Source organism: Pantherophis guttatus, chromosome 4, assembly GCF_059756535.1.
Source record: "Pantherophis guttatus breed Tessera chromosome 4, ASM5975653v1, whole genome shotgun sequence".
Classification (NCBI taxonomy): Eukaryota; Metazoa; Chordata; class Lepidosauria; order Squamata; family Colubridae; genus Pantherophis; species Pantherophis guttatus.
This window is the reverse complement of record NC_142066.1, coordinates 12327355-12352993: the sequence shown is the minus strand read 5'-3', so window position 1 is coordinate 12352993 and position 25639 is coordinate 12327355. Positions and strand designations below refer to the sequence as shown.

General features: G+C 41.6%; 2 protein-coding genes across 2 annotated transcripts; both read left to right on the top strand.

The window, feature by feature from the left end:
* The first annotated feature begins 1142 nt into the window (after positions 1-1142).
* LOC148113736 (olfactory receptor 6C1-like) lies at positions 1143-2093 on the top strand. Its single transcript, XM_087891553.1, has one exon. The coding sequence runs from the start codon at positions 1143-1145 to the stop codon at positions 2091-2093; it is 951 nt and encodes a 316-aa protein (XP_087747679.1).
* A 16920-nt stretch (positions 2094-19013) lies between these two features.
* Positions 19014-19964, top strand: LOC148113735 (olfactory receptor 6C1-like). Its single transcript, XM_087893336.1, has one exon. The coding sequence runs from the start codon at positions 19014-19016 to the stop codon at positions 19962-19964; it is 951 nt and encodes a 316-aa protein (XP_087749462.1).
* The last annotated feature ends 5675 nt before the right edge of the window (positions 19965-25639 follow it).

Here is a 25639-nt window from a genome sequence, read left to right as displayed (position 1 = left end):
GATTTCCAATGTTGGGCAAAGACTATACATGCTGCTGTGAGGATATGGATGATCAGATATTTTATTTCTTTGGTGTATTGTGCTGTGATTATTCCCAATAAAAAGATTTCCGGCCTCATTTCCAGTTTTTGTTTTGTGATTTCTTCAATCATTATTTTAATTTGTTGCCAGTATTGTTTTGCCCTTCGGCATGACCACCAGAGATGATAATATGTCCCTTTCTCTGATTTACATTTCCAGCACAGTGGAGACATGTTTGGGAACATCTTGGCCAGGCGCGCCGGTGGGAGTTGCCATCGGTAGAACATTTTGAAAAGGTTTTCCTTATAGGGTATAGACAATGTCATCTTATAATTTATCTTCCACAAATTTTCCCACTTATCCAGTTCAATAGTATATCCTATATTTTTGGCCCATGTTATCATATTCTCTTTGACGACCTCCTCTTCTAATTTGTATTTTAGTAGGTACTTATAAATTTTGGTAATCATTTTCTCATCTGTACTTTGTAATATTTTATCCAGTTCATTTGGTTCATTTTGGAATCCGAATTGTGCCCGATCAGTTTTGTATCTTGATTCTATTTGCATGTATGGCCACCAATCAATGTCTATACCCTGATTTTGTAATTCTTGTCTTGTTTGTAATTCTCCTTCACTGTTCAGTAATTCTTTATAACTCCTCATTTTCTCTATATCCATGGCGTTGGGATATATTAGTGCTTCCATTGTCGATAACCATCGTGGAATTTTGGTATAATGCTTTCTAATCTTCAGTATTTTCATTTTTCAATTTTGTACTTCCATGTTTAGAAAAATGAAAATGTAAAAGAATGTGATAGTTAGAAAAAAGAAAAGGCAGATTCCTGGTAGTTGAAAATAACAGAAAATCATTTCACATTTTCCTAAAATTAAGCAACCTACGGTGTATGGATTCATCCCATGCTTTATATTTCTACAGGAGACAATCATTCTAACGAGATAGAGATCTGAGCATCAGTAGGAGACAAAAAGAACTTGAAGGAATTGAGGCATAATGAAATTCTGATCACAACAGAAATTTAAAGGCAACGTAACTCAGAGGAATATCAATATTACATGAAAAAATCTTCTATCAATTTCTGATCCAGTTCTTTAGTAATAATGAAAAGTAATGAAACGAGAACCAGCGAGTTCATGCTTCTTGGTTTCACCGACATTCGGATACTACAACTCCTGTTCTTCGTCATCCTTCTCTTTTCTTACTTTTCCACAATTACTGCAAATGCTGTGATTATCACCCTGGCTAATATAGACTACCGGCTACAGACTCCAATGTATTTCTTCCTCTGGAATTTTTCTATTTTGGAAATTGGATTTACCACGGCTGTCACCCCTCAAACCTTGTCACATTTGCTGACTGGCCATAAAAACATTCCCTACGTTGGTTGCATGATACAGTTTTTCGTGTATCTTTATCTGGGTACCACAGAGTTCTTGCTCTTAGCTGTCATGTCCTATGATCGATACCTGGCCATCTGTAACCCCTTACACTACCCATCCATCATGCACAAGAGTTTATGCACCTTGCTGGTTTTCAGTTGCTGGATGGGAAGCTTCCTCCTCCTCATTGGTCCCTATCTGATCTTCCTCCAGCTTCCAATGTGCGACTCAAACATCCTGGACCATTTCTTCTGTGACAAGACACCATTGTTCCAACTCTTATGTGGGGACACGAGAGTTCTTGAACTTTTTTGGTTTATCACTGCTGCACTTTCCTTGCTCGGGACTTTGAGCATTTCAATGGCTTCCTATATCAAGATAATTAAAACCATCTTGTCTATCCCATCTGCTACAGGGAGAAAGAAGGCGTTTTCCACTTGCGCTTCTCACTTCATTGTTGTGTCCATCACCTACGGGAGCTGCATCTTCCTTTATATCAGCCCATCCCAAGCAAGCAAAGTGGAGTTTGGCAAAATAGTGGCCATTCTCAACACAATTGTTTCCCCTTTGCTCAATTCTTTCATCTACAGCTTGAGAAACCAACAAGTTCAGGAGGCTTTGAAAGACCTGAGACAGGTTGTCATTTTTAGTAAAGGTTCAAGGAAAATCTGAACACACCATTCCTTCTGAACTTGGTATATCTGATCTTTTGTTCAAAGTGCTGAAAAATATCGATTTACTAGTAGCTGGATACCTGTGCTTCGCTACGAAACTAGGTGATCGGGCTTGATAAATTGACAGTTAAAGCTTGAAAATTAATGAGTAGTTACGATTGACACTTAAAGCTTGAAAATTTATATAGAATGTGTAACTCCTTAGCATCGGAGCATGTTAATGTAAGGCAACTGGCAGTTGGAACAGAGTTCTTTTCAGGTGGGGAGGGGGAGTAGAATGTCTAACTCCTTAGCATCAGAGCATGTTAATATAATACTGTATAATAAATACTAATGATCTGATGGTCATTTTGAAAAAAATCCTTTCTTAGCGAGCACCTAGAAGCCAAGAGTGCCAAGTTTCAAGTTTGTAGGCTTTACAGTTCTGGAGATTTCATGATGAGTGAATGGTACTTGGCTTATATCTATATATCTATATATCTATATCTATATATCTATATCTATATGTATGTATGTATGTATATATATGTATATGTATATGTTTTCTCAGGTTTTCGCGGGTGTTTTTATGTAGGTCTTTGGTTATTCGGGTCTTCTCCCACGTAAAATTGGAAGTGTCTTGGCGACGTTTCGATGAAGTCTCATTCGTCATCTTCAGGCTGGTGTTCTCGGCTTCGTGTTTCCAGGAGCAATGTGAGATCGCAGCTGTCTCTTCCTTTTAACTGCTAGTGGGGGTGTGAGCTGATTGGGTGGGAACTTGGCTGTGTTCTGATTGGGTGGAGGTGTGTTCTGATTGGTTAGGGGCTTGGCTGTGCTCTGATTGGCTGGGGGTGTGTTCTGTTTGGGTGGGGGCTTGGTTGTGCTCAGCTTAGTCTGAGTTGCAGGGGGGTTTGAGCTGGTGAGCTGCGTTGTTGTTGTTTGGCTTCGTGTATATGTATATGTATATGTATATGTATATGTATATGTATATGTATATGTATATGTATATGTATATGTATATGTATATAGATTTGGGACTTTGGAGTAGCATTTCCTATTGCCAAAGCTCTATGGTTGAAACTGCTAATCCATTGAAGTTGTCCAGCACTCTGAAAAATGGGGTCTTCATACACTATTACACATAAGTGTCATTGGGTTTTTTTAATTTCTTTCTTTTCCCCTAAATCTTAAGACTAGAGAGGGATTTTTCAAAGTTGGGAGTTGAGGAAAGAGAATTTACCTGGAACACCTGAATGTTTTAGACCAGTGGTTCTCAACCTGTGGGTCGCGACCCCTTTGGGGGTGGAATGACCCTTTCACAGGGGTCGCCTAAGACCATCAGAAAACACATATTTTCAATGGTCTTAGAAATAATTTTATGGTTGGGGTCACCACAACATGAGGAACTGTATTAAAGGGTCGCGGCATTAGGACGGTTGAGAACCACTGTTTTAGACCATAGAATTGTAGAGATAGAAAGGACTTTGGAGGTCTTTTAGTCTAACCCTCTGCTCAAGGCAAGAGATCTTATCCCCTTCCAGTCAAAAGGTTGTCCAGTCTACTTTTGAAAACCTCCAGTGATGGAGCACCCACAACCATAAGAGGCAAGTTATTCCACTGCCTAATAGTTTTAATATGAGAAAACATCTCCTTACTTCCAGGTTGGCTCTTTATTTAACAAGCTTCCTCCTTTCTGTGGTCCATCCCATAAACTTCACATTGATATGTCCAAATTTATTTTCCAAGAATGTTTCCACTCATGTTGGTTCTATCTAAGTGGCCATCCCACAGGGGTCCCATGCAGCTGTCACAGAATCAATGCTCCGTGACATTTAATCGCCCCACTATTACATTCACACAGATAACACCTTCCCAGAGATCTTTGGTTTTACTATGGAAGGTTGAGATTGGCCACCATTCCAAACCACTGTTGGGCTGAGCCCTGCCTCCTAAGGGTGAGTGTGTAAAAAGGAATTGGTGATTGTGTGGAATCAAGACTAGGATGGCCATGGACATATTTGTGTTGGAAAGAGGTGGAATGAAAAGTGATTGAAGAGAACATGGTTGGACAAATCAGAACCCCTCAATAGCCATTCTGAAGAAAGCTAACATTACTGAGCTGTAAAAAAGAAAATGAGTTGAGTCTCTAGAAAGATTACAGAGAAGAGCAACAAAGATGATTTGGGAATCAGAGATCAAGAATGGTTGTTGCAATTGGGCATGTCTAGTTTAATGAAAAGAAGGACCAGGAGTGACATGATAGCCCTTTTCCAATATCTCAGGGGCTCCTACAAAGAAGAGATGGGTTGACTTATTCTCAAAAGCACCTGAGGGCAGGACAAGAAGCAATGGATGGAAACTAATCAAGGAGAGAAGCAACTTAGAACTAAGGAGAAATTTCCTGACAGAACAATCGGTGGAATAACTTGCCTCCAGAAATTGTGGATGCTCCAACACTGGAAGTTTTTAAGAAGAGATTGGACAACCATTTGTCTGAAATGGTATAAGGTTTCCTGCCTGAGCAGAGGGTTTGCCTAGAAGACCATCAAGGTCCCTTCCAACTCTGTTATTCTGGGATATGAGGAGATGGGTTCTCTCCCAAGAATTCATCTTTGGAAGTTCTCTGTTTAAGAAATCACATATTCTATGTATAACTTCATACAGAAGAAACACAAACATATCTGTGTAGTAAAACCTTGGTTTAATTACTTAGGAGGGGGGGAGGAGACCTGTCCATTGCATCTAGCTGTCCATTAAATACAAATGTATGAAACTGGCCAAAGTTACTTGATGTGGCTATTGGACTAATTATTTGACCCAATCTCCCCCTATGCTTCCTGCTCCCCCTCTGCCCATCTTTTTCATTCATATTACTGTTCTTATATTTTTATTTTTATTGTTTTATCACGTTGCTATTGTTATACTTATAGTTACATTTACTGATATAAGCCACTCAGAGTAGCCCCATGGCAACATAGGCAACAAATAAATATTTAATTCCACAAATGATGTACATTAATGCAAACAGATAAACAATTCTTGTGCCTTGTTTCTGTAACTGTATGTACATACACATACACACACAGACACAGACAATAAAATAATGCTTTTATGTAGTTGTCTTAAGTCAGTTTATGATGCAGTGGGTAAAAATGGAGCCCAGAATTCAGTCCTATAAACAGATAGGTGTGGGTTTATATAAACCTCTTATTCTACGTAGGATAGATAATAGATAGATGATAGATTAGATGATAGATAGATAGATAGATAGATAGATAGATAGATAGATAGATAGAAAGAAAGATGGATGATAGAAAATAGATAACTGATAGATAGAACTGACAGAAAACAGAAAATAGATAAATGATAGATAATAGAGGATGATAGATAGATAGATGGATGGATAGATGATAGATAAATGACAGAAAATAGATACATGATAGATGACAGGCAGGCACGCAGAGATAGGAAATAGATAGATAGATAGATAGATAGATAGATAGATAGATAGATAGGAGATAGATAGATAGATAGATAGATAGATAGATAGATAGATAGATAGATAGATGAGAGATGAGAGAGAGATAGGCAGCCAAAAAAGACAATGCAATCCTAAATTGCATTAACAGACAGATACAATCAAGATCAAAGGAGGTACTAATACCACTCTATAAAGCCTTAGTAAGACCACACCTAGGATACTGCATCCAGTTTTGGTCACCACACTATAAAAAAGATGTTGAGACCCTAGAAAAAGTGCAGAGGAGAGCAACCAGGATGATTAGGGGACTGGAGACTAAAACATATGAAAAACAGTTACAAGAACTGGGCATGGCTAGTCTAGTGAAGAGAAGGACCAGGGGAGACATGATAGCAGTGTTCCAATATTTGAGCAGCTGCCACAAAAAGGAGGGGGTCGAGCTATTTTCCAAAGCACCTGAAGATCAGACAAGGAATAATGGATGGAAACTGACCAAGGAGAGATTCAAGCTTAGAAATGAGGAGGAACTTTCTGACAGTGAGAACAATCAACCAATGGAACAGAAGTTGCCTACTGAAGTTCTCTCTCCCTCCCTCCCTCCCTCCCTCCTTCCCTCCCTCTCTCTCTCTCTCTCTCTCCCTCCCTCTCTCTCTCTCTCACACACACACACATACACACACACACACACACACACACACACAGAAGCGGGATACCCTCCTGGACCAGGATCACCACTACCAGTGGTAGTGATGGCAACTCCTCCTCCTCTTATTGCTACTGCGTGCTCAGGTGATTAGCTGATACAGATACAGATACAGATACAGATACAGATACAGATACAGATACAGAGAGAGAGAAAGAGAGAGAGAGAAAGACACAGAGAGATACAGAGAGTGGGGGGAGAGAGCCAGTCTCTACCCAGCCAGTCATTAGGGCAGAGAACCAGTTGTTAAAAAACACCAGGAACCACAAAATCCTTTTGACATCTCTCTCTCTCTCTCTCCTCCCTCCCTCTCTCCCACCTCTCTGTATCTCTCTATGTCTCTCTCTTTCTCTCCCCCTCTCTCTGTATCTCTCTGTCTTTGCCCTGGCCACTTCTCCATCCCCCACCATCACCCTTACCTTCTCAGGCCAGGCGAGGAGTCACTGGAGGGGAGGGCGAGGGGCGGGGCCAGCCAATGGTGGGATCACCTGACAGGGAGCCATAGCAGAGGGCCCAAAGAGCTGCATGCGGCTCCGGAGCCACAGGTTGCTGACCCCTGGACTAGATGATCTATAAGGTCCCTTCCAACTCTGTTAATCTGTTAATATTTTCCCTTATTTTCTTTGGGGTGATTGATTCCATTACAAACAATAAAAAGACATCTATGCATATAGATAATCTCTTAATAATTTGAAAGTGTGATAACTGTTTCCCAGTTACTCTTATCAGAGTAATACGATCTGGCTTGTATTTATGGCTTCTGTTAATCTAAAGTAATTTTTTTTTTATTTAAATTCTTTGCATGCTCCATTAAAATAAGTGGAGGAAGAAACTGCAGGAAAAGAGGCCGTAATGAGAATATAAGTTAACTTAATTTGTGGTGTATGGAGATCCAGTTCTATTTAAAATAAGCACATTGACATTAATGATGCATTAAGTTGTGGTTAACTATTTTTATTGATTTTTGTCTGGAGTGATTCCACATACTGATATTTACTATACAGACGTTTCCCATTGATTTCATAGTAAAGACTATATAAAAGGATTGCAATAAGATTTTGACTTGTAACGATATATGAAATGCAGCTTATTAAGCCATTGCAAGCCCTTCTATCTAATTCTTCCTTTCTTAATTAACTATAGTAAAACAAAGTAAACTGAAGGGCCTCTGTGGACCAAAAGTTTCCTATTATAAATTCTTAACCTGTTGATTAATTTTCTGGGGAATAAGAGAAAGAAACAAAGTTATTAAACTTCTTGCTTGACTTTCAGTAACCTTAATTGAGAGCAAGAGGTTAGAAACCTAGGTTTAATTCTCATACACTGTGGAATAAACCAATTTCTTTTTAAAAAATTTCCTCTGTTATAAAATACACACAGTTTTTTCTATTTTTATTTTATTAAAAAAAAAAAGTTAAAATACAAAACTCCAAAAAATGTAACAGAAGCAAACAAACAAAAAAACCCACAAAACAAACAAGACATTAATAGGGTGCATTAAAAACCATTAATACAAAGATGATTAGGGGACTGGAGGCTAAAACATAAGAAGAACAATTGCAGGAACTGGGTAAGTCTAGTTTAATGAAAAGAAAGACTAGGGGAGACATGATAGCAGTGTTCCAATATCTCAGGGGCTGCCACAAAGAAGAGGGAGTCAAGCTATTCTTCAAAGCACCTGAGGGTAGGACAAGAAGCAATGGGTGGACTTCCGGTTGACGTCACGGCGATATCAGACACAGGGAATGGGTCTCTGCGTTCCCTGTGCTGAATTCCCCCTGTTTGTGGGCTCTAAGAAGAGCCAAAGCTGCCTTGTAGGGGCAGTGAAGCAAAGAGGGCTGTCCTATGAGGTTGCATGTCAGGTTCCAAACAGAAGGAAATAAAAGGAGACAAACCTGGATGGCTGCTACCTTAGTTTAATCACTTCTTGGCACTCGCTGACAATCACAGATGAAAATCTTGTTAGGGCTACTGCCCTGTGCTTCCCACCAACATTTATCCATTTGTTATCACCACCCAACCAATCACATGTGCTGTTCCCTCCCATGTGACCCGGAAGTTGTCTTATGTTTAATTCTTGAGTATTTACAACCAGCATCTAAACAGTTAATTTATTTTTGTATTTACAACCAGCATCTAAACAGTTAATTCACTTGAGTATTTACAACCAGCATCTAAACAGTTAATCCACTTGTTATTTCCAACTGGCCATGATGATGTCATCCCCCAGCTATTCCCTCCCGTCAATCCTATCAGTTCCTGGGAGGCTTGACGAAGCAGATGCTGGGCTGAAACGAGGTTTGTGCGTTCCTCTCCCCAAGAATGGCAGATCCATGCCAACAGCACACTGGAGCTGACATGCAGCCCCTCTACCATGGAGACGGCTTCTGAAATGGAAATACACATTAAGTAATATGTTGTGGATTCCCGGGTCCACCTGGGAATTTACTGTGAACCTATCACTCAATTAGGGAGCTTGTATATCGTGTTTGGGTACCGAGGAGGCCTCTGACAGAGGATATCCTTTCCATAAGAGAAGGTATTGGAGCTTACCCCTATGCCATCGGTTATCTAGCACCTTCTTTACTTCATACTGCTGTTCCCCATCCACCATCAGTGGTGGAGGTGGTTGCAACGGGGTCTCCCTGAGTGTAGATAAGTGGGCTGGGTGCAGCAGACTTCACTGGAACACCGGGTGCATTTTTCCCAACAGCCTGGGCAATTGGAGTTGTACAGTTATGGGGTTGATCACCCGCCCTACTGGGAAGGGCCCAATATATATCCAAATATATGCTCACTTGAGTATTTACAACCAGCATCTAAACAGTTAATTCACTTGAGTATTTACAACCAGCATCTAAACAGTTAATCCACTTGTTATTTCCAACTGGCCATGATGATGTCATCCCCCAACTATTCCGTCCCGTCAATCCTATCACTTCCTGGGAGGCTCGACGAAGCAGATGCTGGGTTGAAATGAGGTTTGTGCGTTCCTTCCCCCAAGAATGGCAGCTCCATGCCGACAGCACACTGGAGCTGACATTGTGAAGAGTCGCAGCTCTCCTGTCTGACCCGGGATTCTTTTTCCCTCTCAGCCACGGCAAGGAGAAGAGACAGCCTAAAGATGGCTGCCAAAAGGTGGGACAACCGAGGAACAACTAAGACTGGTGCTGGAGCGAAGTAGGTGAACAGTGACTGGAACTGAGGGAGAGGATTCCTTTTTGCCTTAAACTTAACCCCAAGGAATAATTTAGAACGATGTGCTCAGAATTATTTGTTAAAACAGCATCTAAGCATTCTGAGAAAATACCAGACTGGAAGTGAAAGGTGCAAGAGAGAAAAATAATGAATTTTGAGAAAATTGGACTCTTAAACTGGGAAGATGTGGTACTGGGAAGGCATTTTAAAATGCTGGAATCATATACCTACAAAACTTATTCTGCTTTTATAATGGATTTATAACTAAAATGATGGACTATTGGTAATATTGAAATTTAAGTTGAGAGTGCCACCTGCTGACAAAAGGAAAAATTACAAATCTGGGAATACCTATATGAAGGACTATGAAAATGTGAAAATGTTTACTGGATTATCCCTAACTATCCCATGACTACTGGAGACTTAAATTCAAAAATAAGGATGCTGTTTAATTGAAGGGACCCCTGAGTGTTATGCTAGAAGATTGAACCTGTAAAGGGGATGCAGAGGGGCTTTTGATAAACTCTGGAACTATTTAAATGGAACTGATTGTATACCTATGGGATATAAAGAGCTGTGATTAGTGCACTCCTTGAAGGGCAACTTAAGGACTGAATAAATAGTTCTTGGACTGCTGGACAAAAGTGGAATTGTTTAAAACAAAATAAGATGCTTTATAAGGAAGAAATGAGTGGAACTTTGAAGGAGATGGTGTTACTCTTTCAAAACACAAAGGATATCATGGAGAAAGGATTTAAGGAGATTATGGAAAAAATGGAAAATACTATACAAGGGATGATGATAAAGATCAAGACACCCAGGAAAAGGAGGAGCCAACAGAAGAAATGGAGGAAAGGATTGAAGAACCAGAGGCCAAAGAACCAGAGAATAAAAGAAGACGACAAGGAGGAGATAACAATGAAAATAATAGTGACTGATGAATTAAATGAGGGGGAAAACATATTAAGAGAGTTGAAAAGAGAATTGGAGATACAGGAAGATACTCTTGAAAGGGAGATAGGGGCCTGGGTAGAAATTTTGGAAGCTAGGCAGTGGAAGAGGGTAGAGGTGGGAGAAATATCTAGATTGAACAGCCAAGAAGTAGATGCAGACAGAGATAAAGATCCAAAAGAGGAATATGGGAAGCAAGTCAAAAAAAGCATAGCAATTAAAGTATTGAAGCGGGCAAGAGATGATGGATAGATGATTTTTCCTTTTTGTTGTTATTCTGATTTGTTTTTCTTTTTCTCTTGCTTTCTTTTCTTTTTTTAGGTAGGTGGCATGACTAGAAGTTAGGTAGGATAGAAAGAAAACGTTTTTTAATAAAAGGTGACATGATTAAAAGTTAGAATAAGAGATAGAAATAAGAGAAAGGGGAATATTAGTGTATACACTTTTATATAATAAAATAAAAGCAATAACAAGAAAACAAGGAATAATTGGATAATGACAGACTGCAACTTAATATAAATGTGTATTATTAATAGAAATATATAAGTTGATTGAATGTAATAACTATGATTAATTCTACTAGTTTAATTCATGTTAGAATGTATGACACTGAAGTGCCACACCGTTCACACATTGATATGTTTGTAAAAAAAGAAATTTCCTGACAGTTAGAACAATTAATCAGTATAGCAACTTGCCTCCAGAACTTGTGAATGCTCCAACACTGGAACTTTTTAAGAAGATGTTGGATAACCATTTGTCTGAAGTGGTGTAGGGTTTCCTGCCTAAGCAGGGGGTTGGACTAGAAGACCTCCAAGGTCCCTTCCAACTCTGATATTCTATTCGATACATATTATCAGTGTTGGATTCAAATTATTTTATTACTGGTTCTGTGCCATGGCTTGGTGGTCGTAGCTTGGTGGTAATGTGACTGGGTGGGTGTGGCCAACTCGATATCACTCATGTTAAGGGACGCTTTCCCTCACCTGGCCCACAAAAGCCTCTTCTATTCTATCCATTTATTTCCCTCAGGCATGGTCCACAGAAGCCTCTGCTATCCTATCTGCTTATTTCCCTCAGGCTCTCCCCACAAAAGCCTCTGCTATCCTATCCGCTTATTTCCCTCAGGCTTGGCCCACAAAAGCCTCTTCTATCCTATCTGCTTATTTCTCTCAGGCTTGGTCCGCAGAAACCTCTGCTGTCCTATTCCCTTATTTCCCTCAGGCTCTCCCCACAAAAGCCTCTGCTATCCTATCTGCTTATTTCCCTAAGGCTTGGTTAACAGAAGCTTCTGCTATTCTTTCTCCTTATTTCCCTCAGGCTTGGCCCACAAAAGCCTCTGCTATCCTATCTGCTTATTTCTCTCAAGCTTGGTCCACAGAAACCTCTTCTATCCTATCCCCTTATTTCCTCAGGTGTGGTCCACAGAAACCTCTACTGTCCTATTCCCTTATTTCCCTCAGGCTCTCCCCACAAAAGCCACTGCTATCCTATCCCCTTATTTCCCTCAGGTGTGGTCCACAGAAACCTCTGCTGTCCTATTCCCTTATTTCCCTCAGGCTCTCCCCACAAAAGCCTCTGCTATCCTATCTGCTTATTTCTCTCAAGCTTGGTCCACAGAAACCTCTTCTATCCTATCCCGTTATTTCCTCAGGTGTGGTCCACAGAAACCTCTGCTGTCCTATTCCCTTATTTCCCTCAGGCTCTCCCCACAAAAGCCACTGCTATCCTATCCCCTTATTTCCCTCAGGTGTGGTCCACAGAAACCTCTGCTGTCCTATTCCCTTATTTCCCTCAGGCTCTCCCCACAAAAGCCTCTGCTATCCTATCCGCTTATGTCACTCAGGCTTGGTCCACAGAAGCCTCTGATATCCTTTCTCCTTATTTCCCTCAGGCTTGGCCCACAAAAGCCTCTGCTATTCTAAACCCTTATTTCCCTCAGGTGTGGTCCACAGAAACCTCTGCTGTCCTATTCCCTTATTTCCCTCAGGCTCTCCCCACAAAAGCCACTGCTGTCCTATCCCCTTATTTCCCTCAGGCTCTCCCCACAAAAGCCACTGCTATCCTATCCCCTTATTTCCCTCAGGTGTGGTCCACAGAAACCTCTGCTGTCCTATTCCCTTATTTCCCTCAGGCTCTCCCCACAAAAGCCTCTGCTATCCTATCCGCTTATGTCACTCAGGCTTGGTCCACAGAAGCCTCTGATATCCTTTCTCCTTATTTCTCTCAAGCTTGGTCCACAGAAACCTCTTCTATCCTATCCCCTTATTTCCTCAGGTGTGGTCCACAGAAACCTCTGCTGTCCTATTCCCTTATTTCCCTCAGGCTCTTCCCACAAAAGCCTCTGCTATCCTATCCGCTTATTTCCCTCAGGCTTGGTCCACAGAAGCCTCTGCTATCCTTTCTCCTTATTTCCCTCAGGCTTGGCCCACAAAAGCCTCTGCTATCCTATCCCCTTATTTCCTCAGGTGTGGTCCACAGAAACCTCTGCTGTCCTATTCCCTTATTTCCCTCAGGTGTAGCCCACAGAAATCTCTGCTGTCCTATTCCCTTATTTCTCTCAGGCTCTCCCCACAAAAGCCTCTGCTATCCTATCCGCTTATTTCCCTCAGGCTTGGCCCACAAAAGCCTCTTCTGTCCTATCTGCTTATTTCCCTCAGGCTTGGTTAACAGAAGCTTCTGCTATCCTTTCTCCTTATTTCCCTCAGGCTTTGCCCACAAAAACCTCTTGTATCCTATCTACTTATTTCTCTCAAGCTTGGTCCACAGAAACCTCTTCTATCCTATCCCCTTATTTCCTCAGATGTGGTCCACAGAAACCTCTGCTGTCCTATTCCCTTATTTCCCTCAGGCTCTCCCCACAAAAGCCACTGCTATCCTATCCCCTTATTTCCCTCAGATGTGGTCCACAGAAACTTCTGCTGTCCTATTCCCTTATTTCCCTCAGGCTTGGTCCACAGAAGCCTCTGATATCCTTTCTCCTTATTTCCCTCATGCTTGGCCCACAAAAGCCTGTGCTATCCTATCCCCTTATTTCCCTCAGGTGTGGTCCACAGAAACCTCTGCTGTCCTATTCCCTTATTTCCCTCAGGCTCTCCCCACAAAAGCCACTGCTATCCTATCCGCTTATTTCCCTCAGATGTGGCCCACAGAAACCTCTGCTATCCTATCTTCTTATTTCCCTCAGGCTTGGTCCACAGAAGCCTCTGCTATCCTTTCTCTTTATTTCCCTCAGGCTTGGTCCACAGAAGCCTCTGCTATCCTTTCTCTTTATTTCCCTCAGGCTTGGCCCACAAAAGCCTCTGCTATCCTATCTGCTTATTTCTCTCAGGCTTGGTCCGCAGAAACCTCTGCTGTCCTATTCCCTTATTTTTCTCAGTCTCTCCCCACAAAAGCCTCTGCTATCCTATCCGCTTATTTCCCTCAGGCTTGGTCCACAAAACCCTCTTCTATCCTATCTGCTTATTTCTCTCAAGCTTGGTCCACAGAAAGCTCTTCTATCCTATCCCCTTATTTCCTCAGGTGTGGTCCACAGAAAACTCTGCTGTCCTATTCCCTTATTTCCCTCAAGCTCTCCCCACAAAAGCCACTGCTATCCTATCCCCTTATTTCCCTCAGGTGTGGTCCACAGAAACCTCTGCTGTCCTATTCCCTTATTTCCCTCAGGCTCTCCCCACAAAAGCCTCTGCTATCCTATCCGCTTATGTCACTCAGGCTTGGTCCACAGAAGCCTCTGATATCCTTTCTCCTTATTTCCCTCAGGCTTGGCCCACAAAAGCCTCTGCTATTCTAAACCCTTATTTCCCTCAGGTGTGGTCCACAGAAACCTCTGCTGTCCTATTCCCTTATTTCCCTCAGGCTCTCCCCACAAAAGCCACTGCTGTCCTATCCCCTTATTTCCCTCAGGCTCTCCCCACAAAAGCCACTGCTATCCTATCCCCTTATTTCCCTCAGGTGTGGTCCACAGAAACCTCTGCTGTCCTATTCCCTTATTTCCCTCAGGCTCTCCCCACAAAAGCCTCTGCTATCCTATCCGCTTATGTCACTCAGGCTTGGTCCACAGAAGCCTCTGATATCCTTTCTCCTTATTTCTCTCAAGCTTGGTCCACAGAAACCTCTTCTATCCTATCCCCTTATTTCCTCAGGTGTGGTCCACAGAAACCTCTGCTGTCCTATTCCCTTATTTCCCTCAGGCTCTTCCCACAAAAGCCTCTGCTATCCTATCCGCTTATTTCCCTCAGGCTTGGTCCACAGAAGCCTCTGCTATCCTTTCTCCTTATTTCCCTCAGGCTTGGCCCACAAAAGCCTCTGCTATCCTATCCCCTTATTTCCTCAGGTGTGGTCCACAGAAACCTCTGCTGTCCTATTCCCTTATTTCCCTCAGGTGTAGCCCACAGAAATCTCTGCTGTCCTATTCCCTTATTTCTCTCAGGCTCTCCCCACAAAAGCCTCTGCTATCCTATCCGCTTATTTCCCTCAGGCTTGGCCCACAAAAGCCTCTTCTGTCCTATCTGCTTATTTCCCTCAGGCTTGGTTAACAGAAGCTTCTGCTATCCTTTCTCCTTATTTCCCTCAGGCTTTGCCCACAAAAACCTCTTGTATCCTATCTACTTATTTCTCTCAAGCTTGGTCCACAGAAACCTCTTCTATCCTATCCCCTTATTTCCTCAGATGTGGTCCACAGAAACCTCTGCTGTCCTATTCCCTTATTTCCCTCAGGCTCTCCCCACAAAAGCCACTGCTATCCTATCCCCTTATTTCCCTCAGATGTGGTCCACAGAAACTTCTGCTGCCCTATTCCCTTATTTCCCTCAGGCTTGGTCCACAGAAGCCTCTGATATCCTTTCTCCTTATTTCCCTCATGCTTGGCCCACAAAAGCCTGTGCTATCCTATCCCCTTATTTCCCTCAGGTGTGGTCCACAGAAACCTCTGCTGTCCTATTCCCTTATTTCCCTCAGGCTCTCCCCACAAAAGCCACTGCTATCCTATCCGCTTATTTCCCTCAGATGTGGCCCACAGAAACCTCTGCTATCCTATCTTCTTATTTCCCTCAGGCTTGGTCCACAGAAGCCTCTGCTATCCTTTCTCTTTATTTCCCTCAGGCTTGGTCCACAGAAGCCTCTGCTATCCTTTCTCTTTATTTCCCTCAGGCTTGGCCCACAAAAGCCTCTGCTATCCTATCTGCTTATTTCTCTCAGGCTTGGTCCGCAGAAACCTCTGCTGTCCTATTCCCTTATTTTTCTCAGTCTCTCCCCACAAAAGCCTCTGCTATCCTATCCGCTTATTTCCCTCAGGCTTGGTCCACAAAACCCTCTTCTATCCTATCTGCTTATTTCTCTCAAGCTTGGTCCACAGAAAGCTCTTCTATCCTATCCCCTTATTTCCTCAGGTGTGGTCCACAGAAAACTCTGCTGTCCTATTCCCTTATTTCCCTCAAGCTCTCCCCACAAAAGCCACTGCTATCCTATCCCCTTATTTCCCTCAGGTGTGGTCCACAGAAACCTCTGCTGTCCTATTCCCTTATTTCCCTCAGGCTTGGCCCACAAAAACCTCTTGTATCCTATCTGCTTATTTCTCTCAAGTTTGGTCCACAGAAACCTCTTCTATCCTATCCCCTTATTTCGTCAGGTGTGGTCCACAGAAACCTCTGCTGTCCTATTCCCTTATTTCCCTCAGGCTCTCCCCACAAAAGCCACTGCTATCCTATCTCCTTATTTCCCTCAGGTGTGTTCCACAGAAACCTCTGCTGTCCTATTCCCTTATTTCCCTCAGGCTCTCCCCACAAAAGCCTCTGCTATCCTATCCACTTATTTCCCTCAGGCTTGGCCCACAGAATCCTCTGATATCCTTTCTCCTTATTTCCCTCAGGCTTGGCCCACAAAAGCCTCTGCTATCCTATCCGCTTATTTCCCTCAGGCTTGGCCCACAAAAGCCTCTGCTATCCTATCAGTTTATTTCTCTCAGGCTTGATCCACAGAAACCTCTGCTATCCTATTCCCTTATTTCCCTCAGGCTCTCCCCACAAAAGCCTCTGCTATCCTATCTGCTTATTTCCCTCAGGTTTGGCCCACAAAAGCCTCTTCTATCCAATCTGCTTATTTCCCTCAGGTTTGGTTAACAGAAGCTTCTGCTATCCTTTCTCCATATTTCTCTCAGGCTTGGCCAAAAAAACCTCTTCTATCCTATCTGCTTATTTCTCTCAGGCTTAGTCCACAGAAACCTCTGCTATCCTATTCCCTTATTTCCCTCAGGCTTGGCCCACAAAAGCCTCTGCTATCCTATCCGCTTATTTCCCTCAGGTTTGGCCCACAAAATCCTCTGCTATCCTATCCGCTTATTTCCCTCAAGCTTGGCCCACAAAAGCCTCAGCTATCCTATCTGCTTATTTATCTCAGGCTTGGTCCACAGAAACCTCTGCTATCCTATTCCCATATTTCCCTCAGGCTCTCCCCACAAAAGCCTCTTCTATCCTATCTGCTTATTTCCCTCAGGCTCTCCCCACAAAAGCCTCTTCTATCCTATCTGCTTATTTCCCTCAGGCTTCGTCCACAAAAGCCTCTGCTATCCTATTCCCTTATTTCCCTCAGGCTTGGCCCACAAAAGCCTCTGCTATCCTATCCCCTCATTTTCCCCAGGTGTGGTCCACAGAAACCTCTGCTGTCCTATTCCCTTATTTCCCTCAGGCTCTCCCCACAAAAACCTCTGCTATCCTATCCGCTTATTTCCCTCAGGCTTCGTTAACAGAAGCATCTGCTATCCTTTCTCCTTATTCCTCAGGATTGGCCTGACTCCTCTCTCCCTCAGGCTTGGCCCACAGAAGACTCTGCTGTCCTATCCACTTATTTCCCTCAGGCTTGGTCCACAGAAGCCTCTGCTATCCTTTCCCCTTATTTTCCTCAGGCTTCACCCACAAAAGCCTCTGCTATCCCATTCCCTTATTTCCCTCAAGCTTGGCTCACCCAAACCTCTCCTCTTTTTCCTGCTTCCCCCCTTCTTTTCCTTTCCCCAACAAGCCTCTCCTTCCTTCCCTTCCTTCCTCCCCCTCCTCCCAAACCCTCCTTTTATTCCCCCTCCCCCCTGCTACAATACATTTCTGTGAAGGAGTCAGAGAGAACTTCTACCTTCCTATCACCACATCCTCATATTCATTATTTCAACTACTAATGTTACTACAACGGTGGGTTATTTTCATATTTCTATTTGTATCTATATCTACATTCACATATTTACATGGTTATATATGTATATATATAATTGACTCCTTGTTTACTTCTATGCATTTCTATTGAATAGTCAAAAATTATCTTTATATTCCTATTTTTGCCTCCAGCCAGCTGTACCATCTTTGCCATACTAAATAGTAATCAGTATTGTCTTTCTCTTGTGTTTCTTTTGTGAGTTTATCCAATTCTGCACATTCTGTAATTTTAGCTATTATTTTGTCCTCTGTGGGTAACTGTTCAGATTTCCAATGTTGGGCAAAGACTATACATGCTGCTGTGAGGATATGGATGATCAGATATTTTATTTCTTTGGTGTATTGTGCTGTGATTATTCCCAATAAAAAGATTTCCGGCCTCATTTCCAGTTTTTGTTTTGTGATTTCTTCAATCATTATTTTAATTTGTTGCCAGTATTGTTTTGCCCTTCGGCATGACCACCAGAGATGATAATATGTCCCTTTCTCTGATTTACATTTCCAGCACAGTGGAGACATGTTTGGGAACATCTTGGCCAGGCGCGCCGGTGGGAGTTGCCATCGGTAGAACATTTTGAAAAGGTTTTCCTTATAGGGTATAGACAATGTCATCTTATAATTTATCTTCCACAAATTTTCCCACTTATCCAGTTCAATAGTATATCCTATATTTTTGGCCCATGTTATCATATTCTCTTTGACGACCTCCTCTTCTAATTTGTATTTTAGTAGGTACTTATAAATTTTGGTAATCATTTTCTCATCTGTACTTTGTAATATTTTATCCAGTTCATTTGGTTCATTTTGGAATCCGAATTGTGCCCGATCAGTTTTGTATCTTGATTCTATTTGCATGTATGGCCACCAATCAATGTCTATACCCTGATTTTGTAATTCTTGTCTTGTTTGTAATTCTCCTTCACTGTTCAGTAATTCTTTATAACTCCTCATTTTCTCTATATCCATGGCGTTGGGATATATTAGTGCTTCCATTGTCGATAACCATCGTGGAATTTTGGTATAATGCTTTCTAATCTTCAGTATTTTCATTTTTCAATTTTGTACTTCCATGTTTAGAAAAATGAAAATGTAAAAGAATGTGATAGTTAGAAAAAAGAAAAGGCAGATTCCTGGTAGTTGAAAATAACAGAAAATCATTTCACATTTTCCTAAAATTAAGCAACCTACGGTGTATGGATTCATCCCATGCTTTATATTTCTACAGGAGACAATCATTCTAACGAGATAGAGATCTGAGAATCAGTAGGAGACAAAAAGAACTTGAAGGAATTGAGGCATAATGAAATTCTGATCACAACAGAGATTTAAAGGCAACGTAACTCAGAGGAATATCAATATTACATGAAAAAATCTTCTATCAATTTCTGATCCAGTTCTTTAGTAATAATGAAAAGTAATGAAACGAGAACCAGCGAGTTCATGCTTCTTGGTTTCACCGACATTCGGATACTACAACTCCTGTTCTTCGTCATCCTTCTCTTTTCCTACTTTTCCACAATTACTGCAAATGCTGTGATTATCACCCTGGCTAATATAGACTACCGGCTACAGACTCCAATGTATTTCTTCCTCTGGAATTTTTCTATTTTGGAAATTGGATTTACCACGGCTGTCACCCCTCAAACCTTGTCACATTTGCTGACTGGCCATAAAAACATTCCCTACGTTGGTTGCATGATACAGTTTTTCGTGTATCTTTATCTGGGTACCACAGAGTTCTTGCTCTTAGCTGTCATGTCCTATGATCGATACCTGGCCATCTGTAACCCCTTACACTACCCATCCATCATGCACAAGAGTTTATGCACCTTGCTGGTTTTCAGTTGCTGGATGGGAAGCTTCCTCCTCCTCATTGGTCCCTATCTGATCTTCCTCCAGCTTCCAATGTGCGACTCAAACATCCTGGACCATTTCTTCTGTGACAAGACACCATTGTTCCAACTCTTATTTGGGGACACGAGAGTTCTTGAACTTTTTTGGTTTATCACTGCTGCACTTTCCTTGCTCGGGACTTTGAGCATTTCAATGGCTTCCTATATCAAGATAATTAAAACCATCTTGTCTATCCCATCTGCTACAGGGAGAAAGAAGGCGTTTTCCACTTGCGCTTCTCACTTCATTGTTGTGTCCATCACCTACGGGAGCTGCATCTTCCTTTATATCAGCCCATCCCAAGCAAGCAAAGTGGAGTTTGGCAAAATAGTGGCCATTCTCAACACAATTGTTTCCCCTTTGCTCAATCCTTTCATCTACAGCTTGAGAAACCAACAAGTTCAGGAGGCTTTGAAAGACCTGAGACAGGTTGTCATTTTTAGTAAAGGTTCAAGGAAAATCTGAACACACCATTCCTTCTGAACTTGGTATATCTGATCTTTTGTTCAAAGTGCTGAAAAATATCGATTTACTAGTAGCTGGATACCTGTGCTTCGCTACGAAACTAGGTGATCGGGCTTGATAAATTGACAGTTAAAGCTTGAAAATTAATGAGTAGTTACGATTGACATTTAAAGCTTGAAAATTTATATAGAATGTGTAACTCCTTAGCATCAGAGCATGTTAATGTAAGGCAACTGGCAGTTGGAACAGAGTTCTTTTCAGGTGGGGAGGGGGAGTAGAATGTCTAACTCCTTAGCATCAGAGCATGTTAATATAATACTGTATAATAAATACTAATGATCTGATGGTCATTTCAAAAAATCCTTTCTTAGCGAGCACCTAGAAGCCAAGAGTGCCAAGTTTCAAGTTTGTAGGCTTTACAGTTCTGGAGATTTCATGATGAGTGAATGGTACTTGTCTTATATCTATATATCTATATCTATATATCTATATCTATATTTATATGTATGTATGTATGTATGTATATGTATATGTATATGTATATGTATATGTATATGTATATGTATATGTATATGTATATGTATATGTATATAGATTTGGGACTTTGGAGTAGCATTTCCTATTGCCAAAGCTCAATGGTTGAAACTGCTAATCCATTGAAGTTGTCCAGCACTCTGAAAAATGGGGTCTTCATACACTATTACACATAAGTGTCATTGGGTTTTTTTAATTTCTTTCTTTTCCCCTAAATCTTAAGACTAGAGAGGGATTTTTCAAAGTTGGGAGTTGAGGAAAGAGAATTTACCTGGAACACCTGAATGTTTTAGACCAGTGGTTCTCAACCTGTGGGTCACGACCCCTTTGGGGGTGGAATGACCCTTTCACAGGGGTCGCCTAAGACCATCAGAAAACACATATTTTCAATGGTCTTAGAAATAATTTTATGTTTGGGGGTCACCACAACATGAGGAACTGTATTAAAGGGTCGCGGCATTAGGACGGTTGAGAATCACTGTTTTTAGACCATAGAATTGTAGAGATAGAAGGGACTTTGGAGGTCCTCTGCTCAAGGCAAGAGATCTTATCCCCTTCCAATCAAAAGGTTGTCCAGTCTACTTTTGAAAACCTCCAGTGATGGAGCACCCACAACCATAAGAGGCAAGTTATTCCACTGCCTAATAGTTTTTATTATGAGAAAACATCTCCTTACTTCCAGGTTGGCTCTTTATTTAACAAGCTTCCTCCTTTCTGTGGTCCATCCCATAAACTTCACATTGATATGTCCAAATTTATTTTCCAAGAATGTTTCCACTCATGTTGGTTCTATCTAAGTGGCCATCCCACAGGGGTCCCATGCAGCTGTCACAGAATCAATGCTCCGTGACATTTAATCGCCCCACTATTACATTCACACAGATAACACCTTCCCAGAGATCTTTGGTTTTACTATGGAAGGTTGAGATTGGCCACCATTCCAAACCACTGTTGGGCTGAGCCCTGCCTCCTAAGGGTGAGTGTGTAAAAAGGAATTGGTGATTGTGTGGAATCAAGACTAGGATGGCCATGGACATGTTTGTCTTGGAAAGAGGTGGAACGAAAAGTGATTGAAGAGAACATGGTTGGACAAATCAGAACCCCTCAATAGCCATTCTGAAGAAGGCTAACATTACTGAGTCACAAAAAGGAGTTGAGACTCTAGAAAGATTACAGAGAAGAGCAACAAAGATGATTTGGGAATCGGAGGTCAAGAATGGTTGTTGCAATTGGGCATGTCTAGTTTAATGAAAAGAAGGACCAGGAGTGACATGATAGCCCTTTTCCAATATCTCAGGGGCTCCTACAAAGAAGAGATGGGTTGACTTATTCTCAAAAGCACCTGAGGGCAGGACAAGAAGCAATGGATGGAAACTAATCAAGGAAAGAAGCAACTTAGAACTAAGGAGAAATTTCCTGACAGAACAATCGGTGGAATGACTTGCCTCCAGAAATTGTGGATGCTCCAACACTGGAAGTTTTTAAGAAGAGATTGGACAACCATTTGTCTGAAATGGTATAAGGTTTCCTGCCTGAGCAGGGAGTTTGCCTAGAAGACCATCAAGGTCCCTTCCAACTCTGTTATTCTGGGATATGAGGAGATGGGTTCTCTCCCAAGAATTCATCTTTGGAAGTTCTCTGTTTAAGAAATCACATATTCTATATATAACTTCATACAGAAGAAACACAAACATATCTGTGTAGTAAAACCTCGGTTTAATTACTTAGGAGGGGGGGAGGAGACCTGTCCATTGCATCTAGCTGTCCATTAAATACAAATGTATGAAACTGGCCAAAGTTACTTGATGTGGCTATTGGACTAATTATTTGACCCAATCTCCCCCTATGCTTCCTGCTCCCCCTCTGCCCATCTTTTTCATTCATATTACTGTTCTTATATTTTTATTGTTATTGTTTTATCACGTTGCTATTGTTATACTTATAGTTACATTTACTGATATAAGCCACTCAGAGTAGCCCCATGGCAACACAGGCAACAAATAAATATTTAATTCCACAAATGATGTACATTAATGCAAACAGATAAACAATTCTTGTGCCTTGTTTCTGTAACTGTATGTACATACACATACACACAGAGAGACAGACAATAAAATAATGCTTTTATGTAGTTGTCTTAAGTCAGTTTATGATGCAGTGGGTAAAAATGGAGCCCAGACTTCAGTCCTATAAACAGATGTGGGTTTATATAAACCTCTTATTCTACGTAGGATAGATAATAGATAGATGATAGATTAGATGATAGATAGATAGATAGATAGATAGATAGATAGATAGATAGATAGATAGAAAGATGGATGATAGAAAATAGATAAGTGATAGATAATAGATGACAGAAAACAGAAAATATATAAATGATAGATAATAGAGGATGATAGATAGATAGATGGATGGATAGATGATAGATAAATGATAGAAAATAGATACATGATAGATGACAGGCAGGCAATCAGGCAGAGATAGGAAATAGATAGATGATAGATAGATAGATAGATAGATAGATAGATAGATAGATAGATAGATAGATAGATGAGAGAGAGATAGGCAGCCAAAAAAAACAATGCAATCCTAAATTGCATTAACAGACAGATACAATCAAGATCAAGGGAGGTACTAATACCACTCTATAAAGCCTTAGTAAGACCACACCTAGGATACTGCATCCAGTTTTGGTCATCACACTATAAAAAAGATGTTGAGACTCTAGAAAAAGTGCAGATGAGAGCAACCAGGATGATGAGTGGACTGGAGGCTAAAACATATGAAGAACGGTTGCAGGAACTGGGCATGGCTAGTCTAGTGAAGAGAAGGACCAGGGGAGACATGATAGCAGTGTTCCAATCTTTGAGGGGCTGCCACAAAAAGGAGGGGGTCAAGCTATTTTCCAAAGCACCTGAAGATCAGACAAGGAATAATGGATGGAAACTGACCAAGGAGAGATTCAAGCTTAGAAATGAGGAAGAACTTTCTGACAGTGAGAACAATCAACCAATGGAACAGAAGTTGCCTACTGAAGTTCTCCCTCCCTCCCTCCCTCCCTCCCTCCCTCCCTCTCTCTCTCTCTCTCTCTCTCTCTCTCTCTCACACACACACACACACACACACACACACACAGAAGCGGGATACCCTCCTGGACCAAGATCACCACTACCAGTGGTAGTGATGGCAACTCCTCCTCCTCTTATTGCTACTGCATGCTCAGGTGATTAGCTGATACAGATACAGATACAGAGAGAGGGAGAGAGAGAGAGAGACATAGAGAGATACAGAGAGTGGGGAAAGAGAGCCAGTCTCTACCCAGCCAGTCATTAGGGCAGAGAACCAGTTGTTAAAAAACACCAGGAACCACAAAATCCTTTTGACAACTCTCTCTCTCTCTCCTCCCTCCCTCTCTCCCACCTCTCTGTATCTCTCTATGTCTCTCTCTTTCTCTCCCCCTCTCTCTGTATCTCTCTGTCTTTGCCCTGGCCACTTCTCCATCCCCCACCGTCGCCCTTACCTTCTCAGGGCAGGCGAGGAGTCACTGGAGGGGAGGGCGAGGGGTGGGGCCAGCCAATGGTGGGATCACCTGACAGGGAACCATAGCAGAGGGCCCAAAGAGCTGCATGCGGCTCTGGAGCCACAGGTTGCTGACCCCTGGACTAGATGATCTACAAGGTCCCTTCCAACTCTGTTAATCTGTTAATATTTTCCCTAATTTTCTTTTGGGTGATTGATTCCATTACAAACAATAAAAAGACATCTATGCCTATAGATAATATCTTAATAATTTGAAAGTGTGATAACTGTTTCCCAGTTACTCTTATCAGAGTAATACGATCTGGCTTGTATTTATGGCTTCTGTTAATCTAAAGTAATTTTTTTTTCTATTTAAATTCTTTTCATGCTCCATTAAAATAAGTGGAGGAAGGAAACTGCAGGAAAAGAGGCCGTAATGAGAACATAAGTTAACTTAATTTGTGGTATATGGAAATCCAGTTCTATTTAAAATAAGCACATTGACATTAATGATGCATTAAGTTGTGGTTAACTATTTTTATTGATTTTTGTCTGGAGTGATTCCACATACTGATATTTACTATACAGATGCTTCCCATTGATTTCATAGTAAAAACTATATAAAAGGATTGCAGTAAGATTTTGACTTGTAACGATATATGAAATGCAGCTTATTAAGCCATTGCAAGCCCTTCTATCTAATTCTTACTTTCTTTATTAACCTTAATTGAGAGCAAGAGGTCAGAAACCCAGGTTTAATTCTCATACAGTGTGGAATAAACCAATTTCTTTTTTAAAAAATTCCTCTGTTATAAAATACACACAGTTTTTTCTATTTTTATTTTATTAAAAAAAAAAGTTAAAATACAAAACTCCAAAAAATGTAACAGAAGCAAACAAACACCCCCACACACACACACAAAACAAACAAGACATTAATAGGGTTCATTAAGAAACCATTAACACAAAGATGATAAGGGGACTGGAGGCTAAAACATATGAAGAATGGTTGCAGGAACTGGGTAAGTCTAGTTTAATGAACTAGGGGAGACATGACAGTGTTCCAATATCTCAGGGGCTGCCACAAAGAAGAGGGAGTCAAGCTATTCTTCAAAGCACCTGAGGGTAGGACAAGAAGCAATGGGTGGACTTCTGGTTGACATCGCTGCGATATCAGACACAGGGAACGGGTCTCCGCATTCCCTGTGCTGAATTCTCCCTGTTTGTGGGCTCCGAGAGGAGCCAAGGCTGCCTTGTAGGGGCAGTGAAGCAAAGAGGGGTGCCCTATGAGGTTGCGAAGAGTTGCAGCTCTCCTGTCTGACCCTATTCCCTTTATTTGTCTCAGGCTTGGCCCACAAAAAGCCTCTGCTCTCCTATCCCCTTTATTTCTCTCAAGCTTGGCCTGCAAAAGCCTCTGCTATCCTATCCACTTATCATCCCTCTGGCTTGGCTCATCCAAACTCTCCACTTCTTCCTCCCCCTTTTCCCCCTTTTTTCCATTCCCCAAACAAGCCCTTCCTTCCTTCCCTTGCACTCCCTCTGTCTCCCCCCCTTCCTCCCAAACCCTCTTTTTATTCCCTCCTCCCCCCTGCTACAATACATTTCTGTGAAGGAGTCAGAGA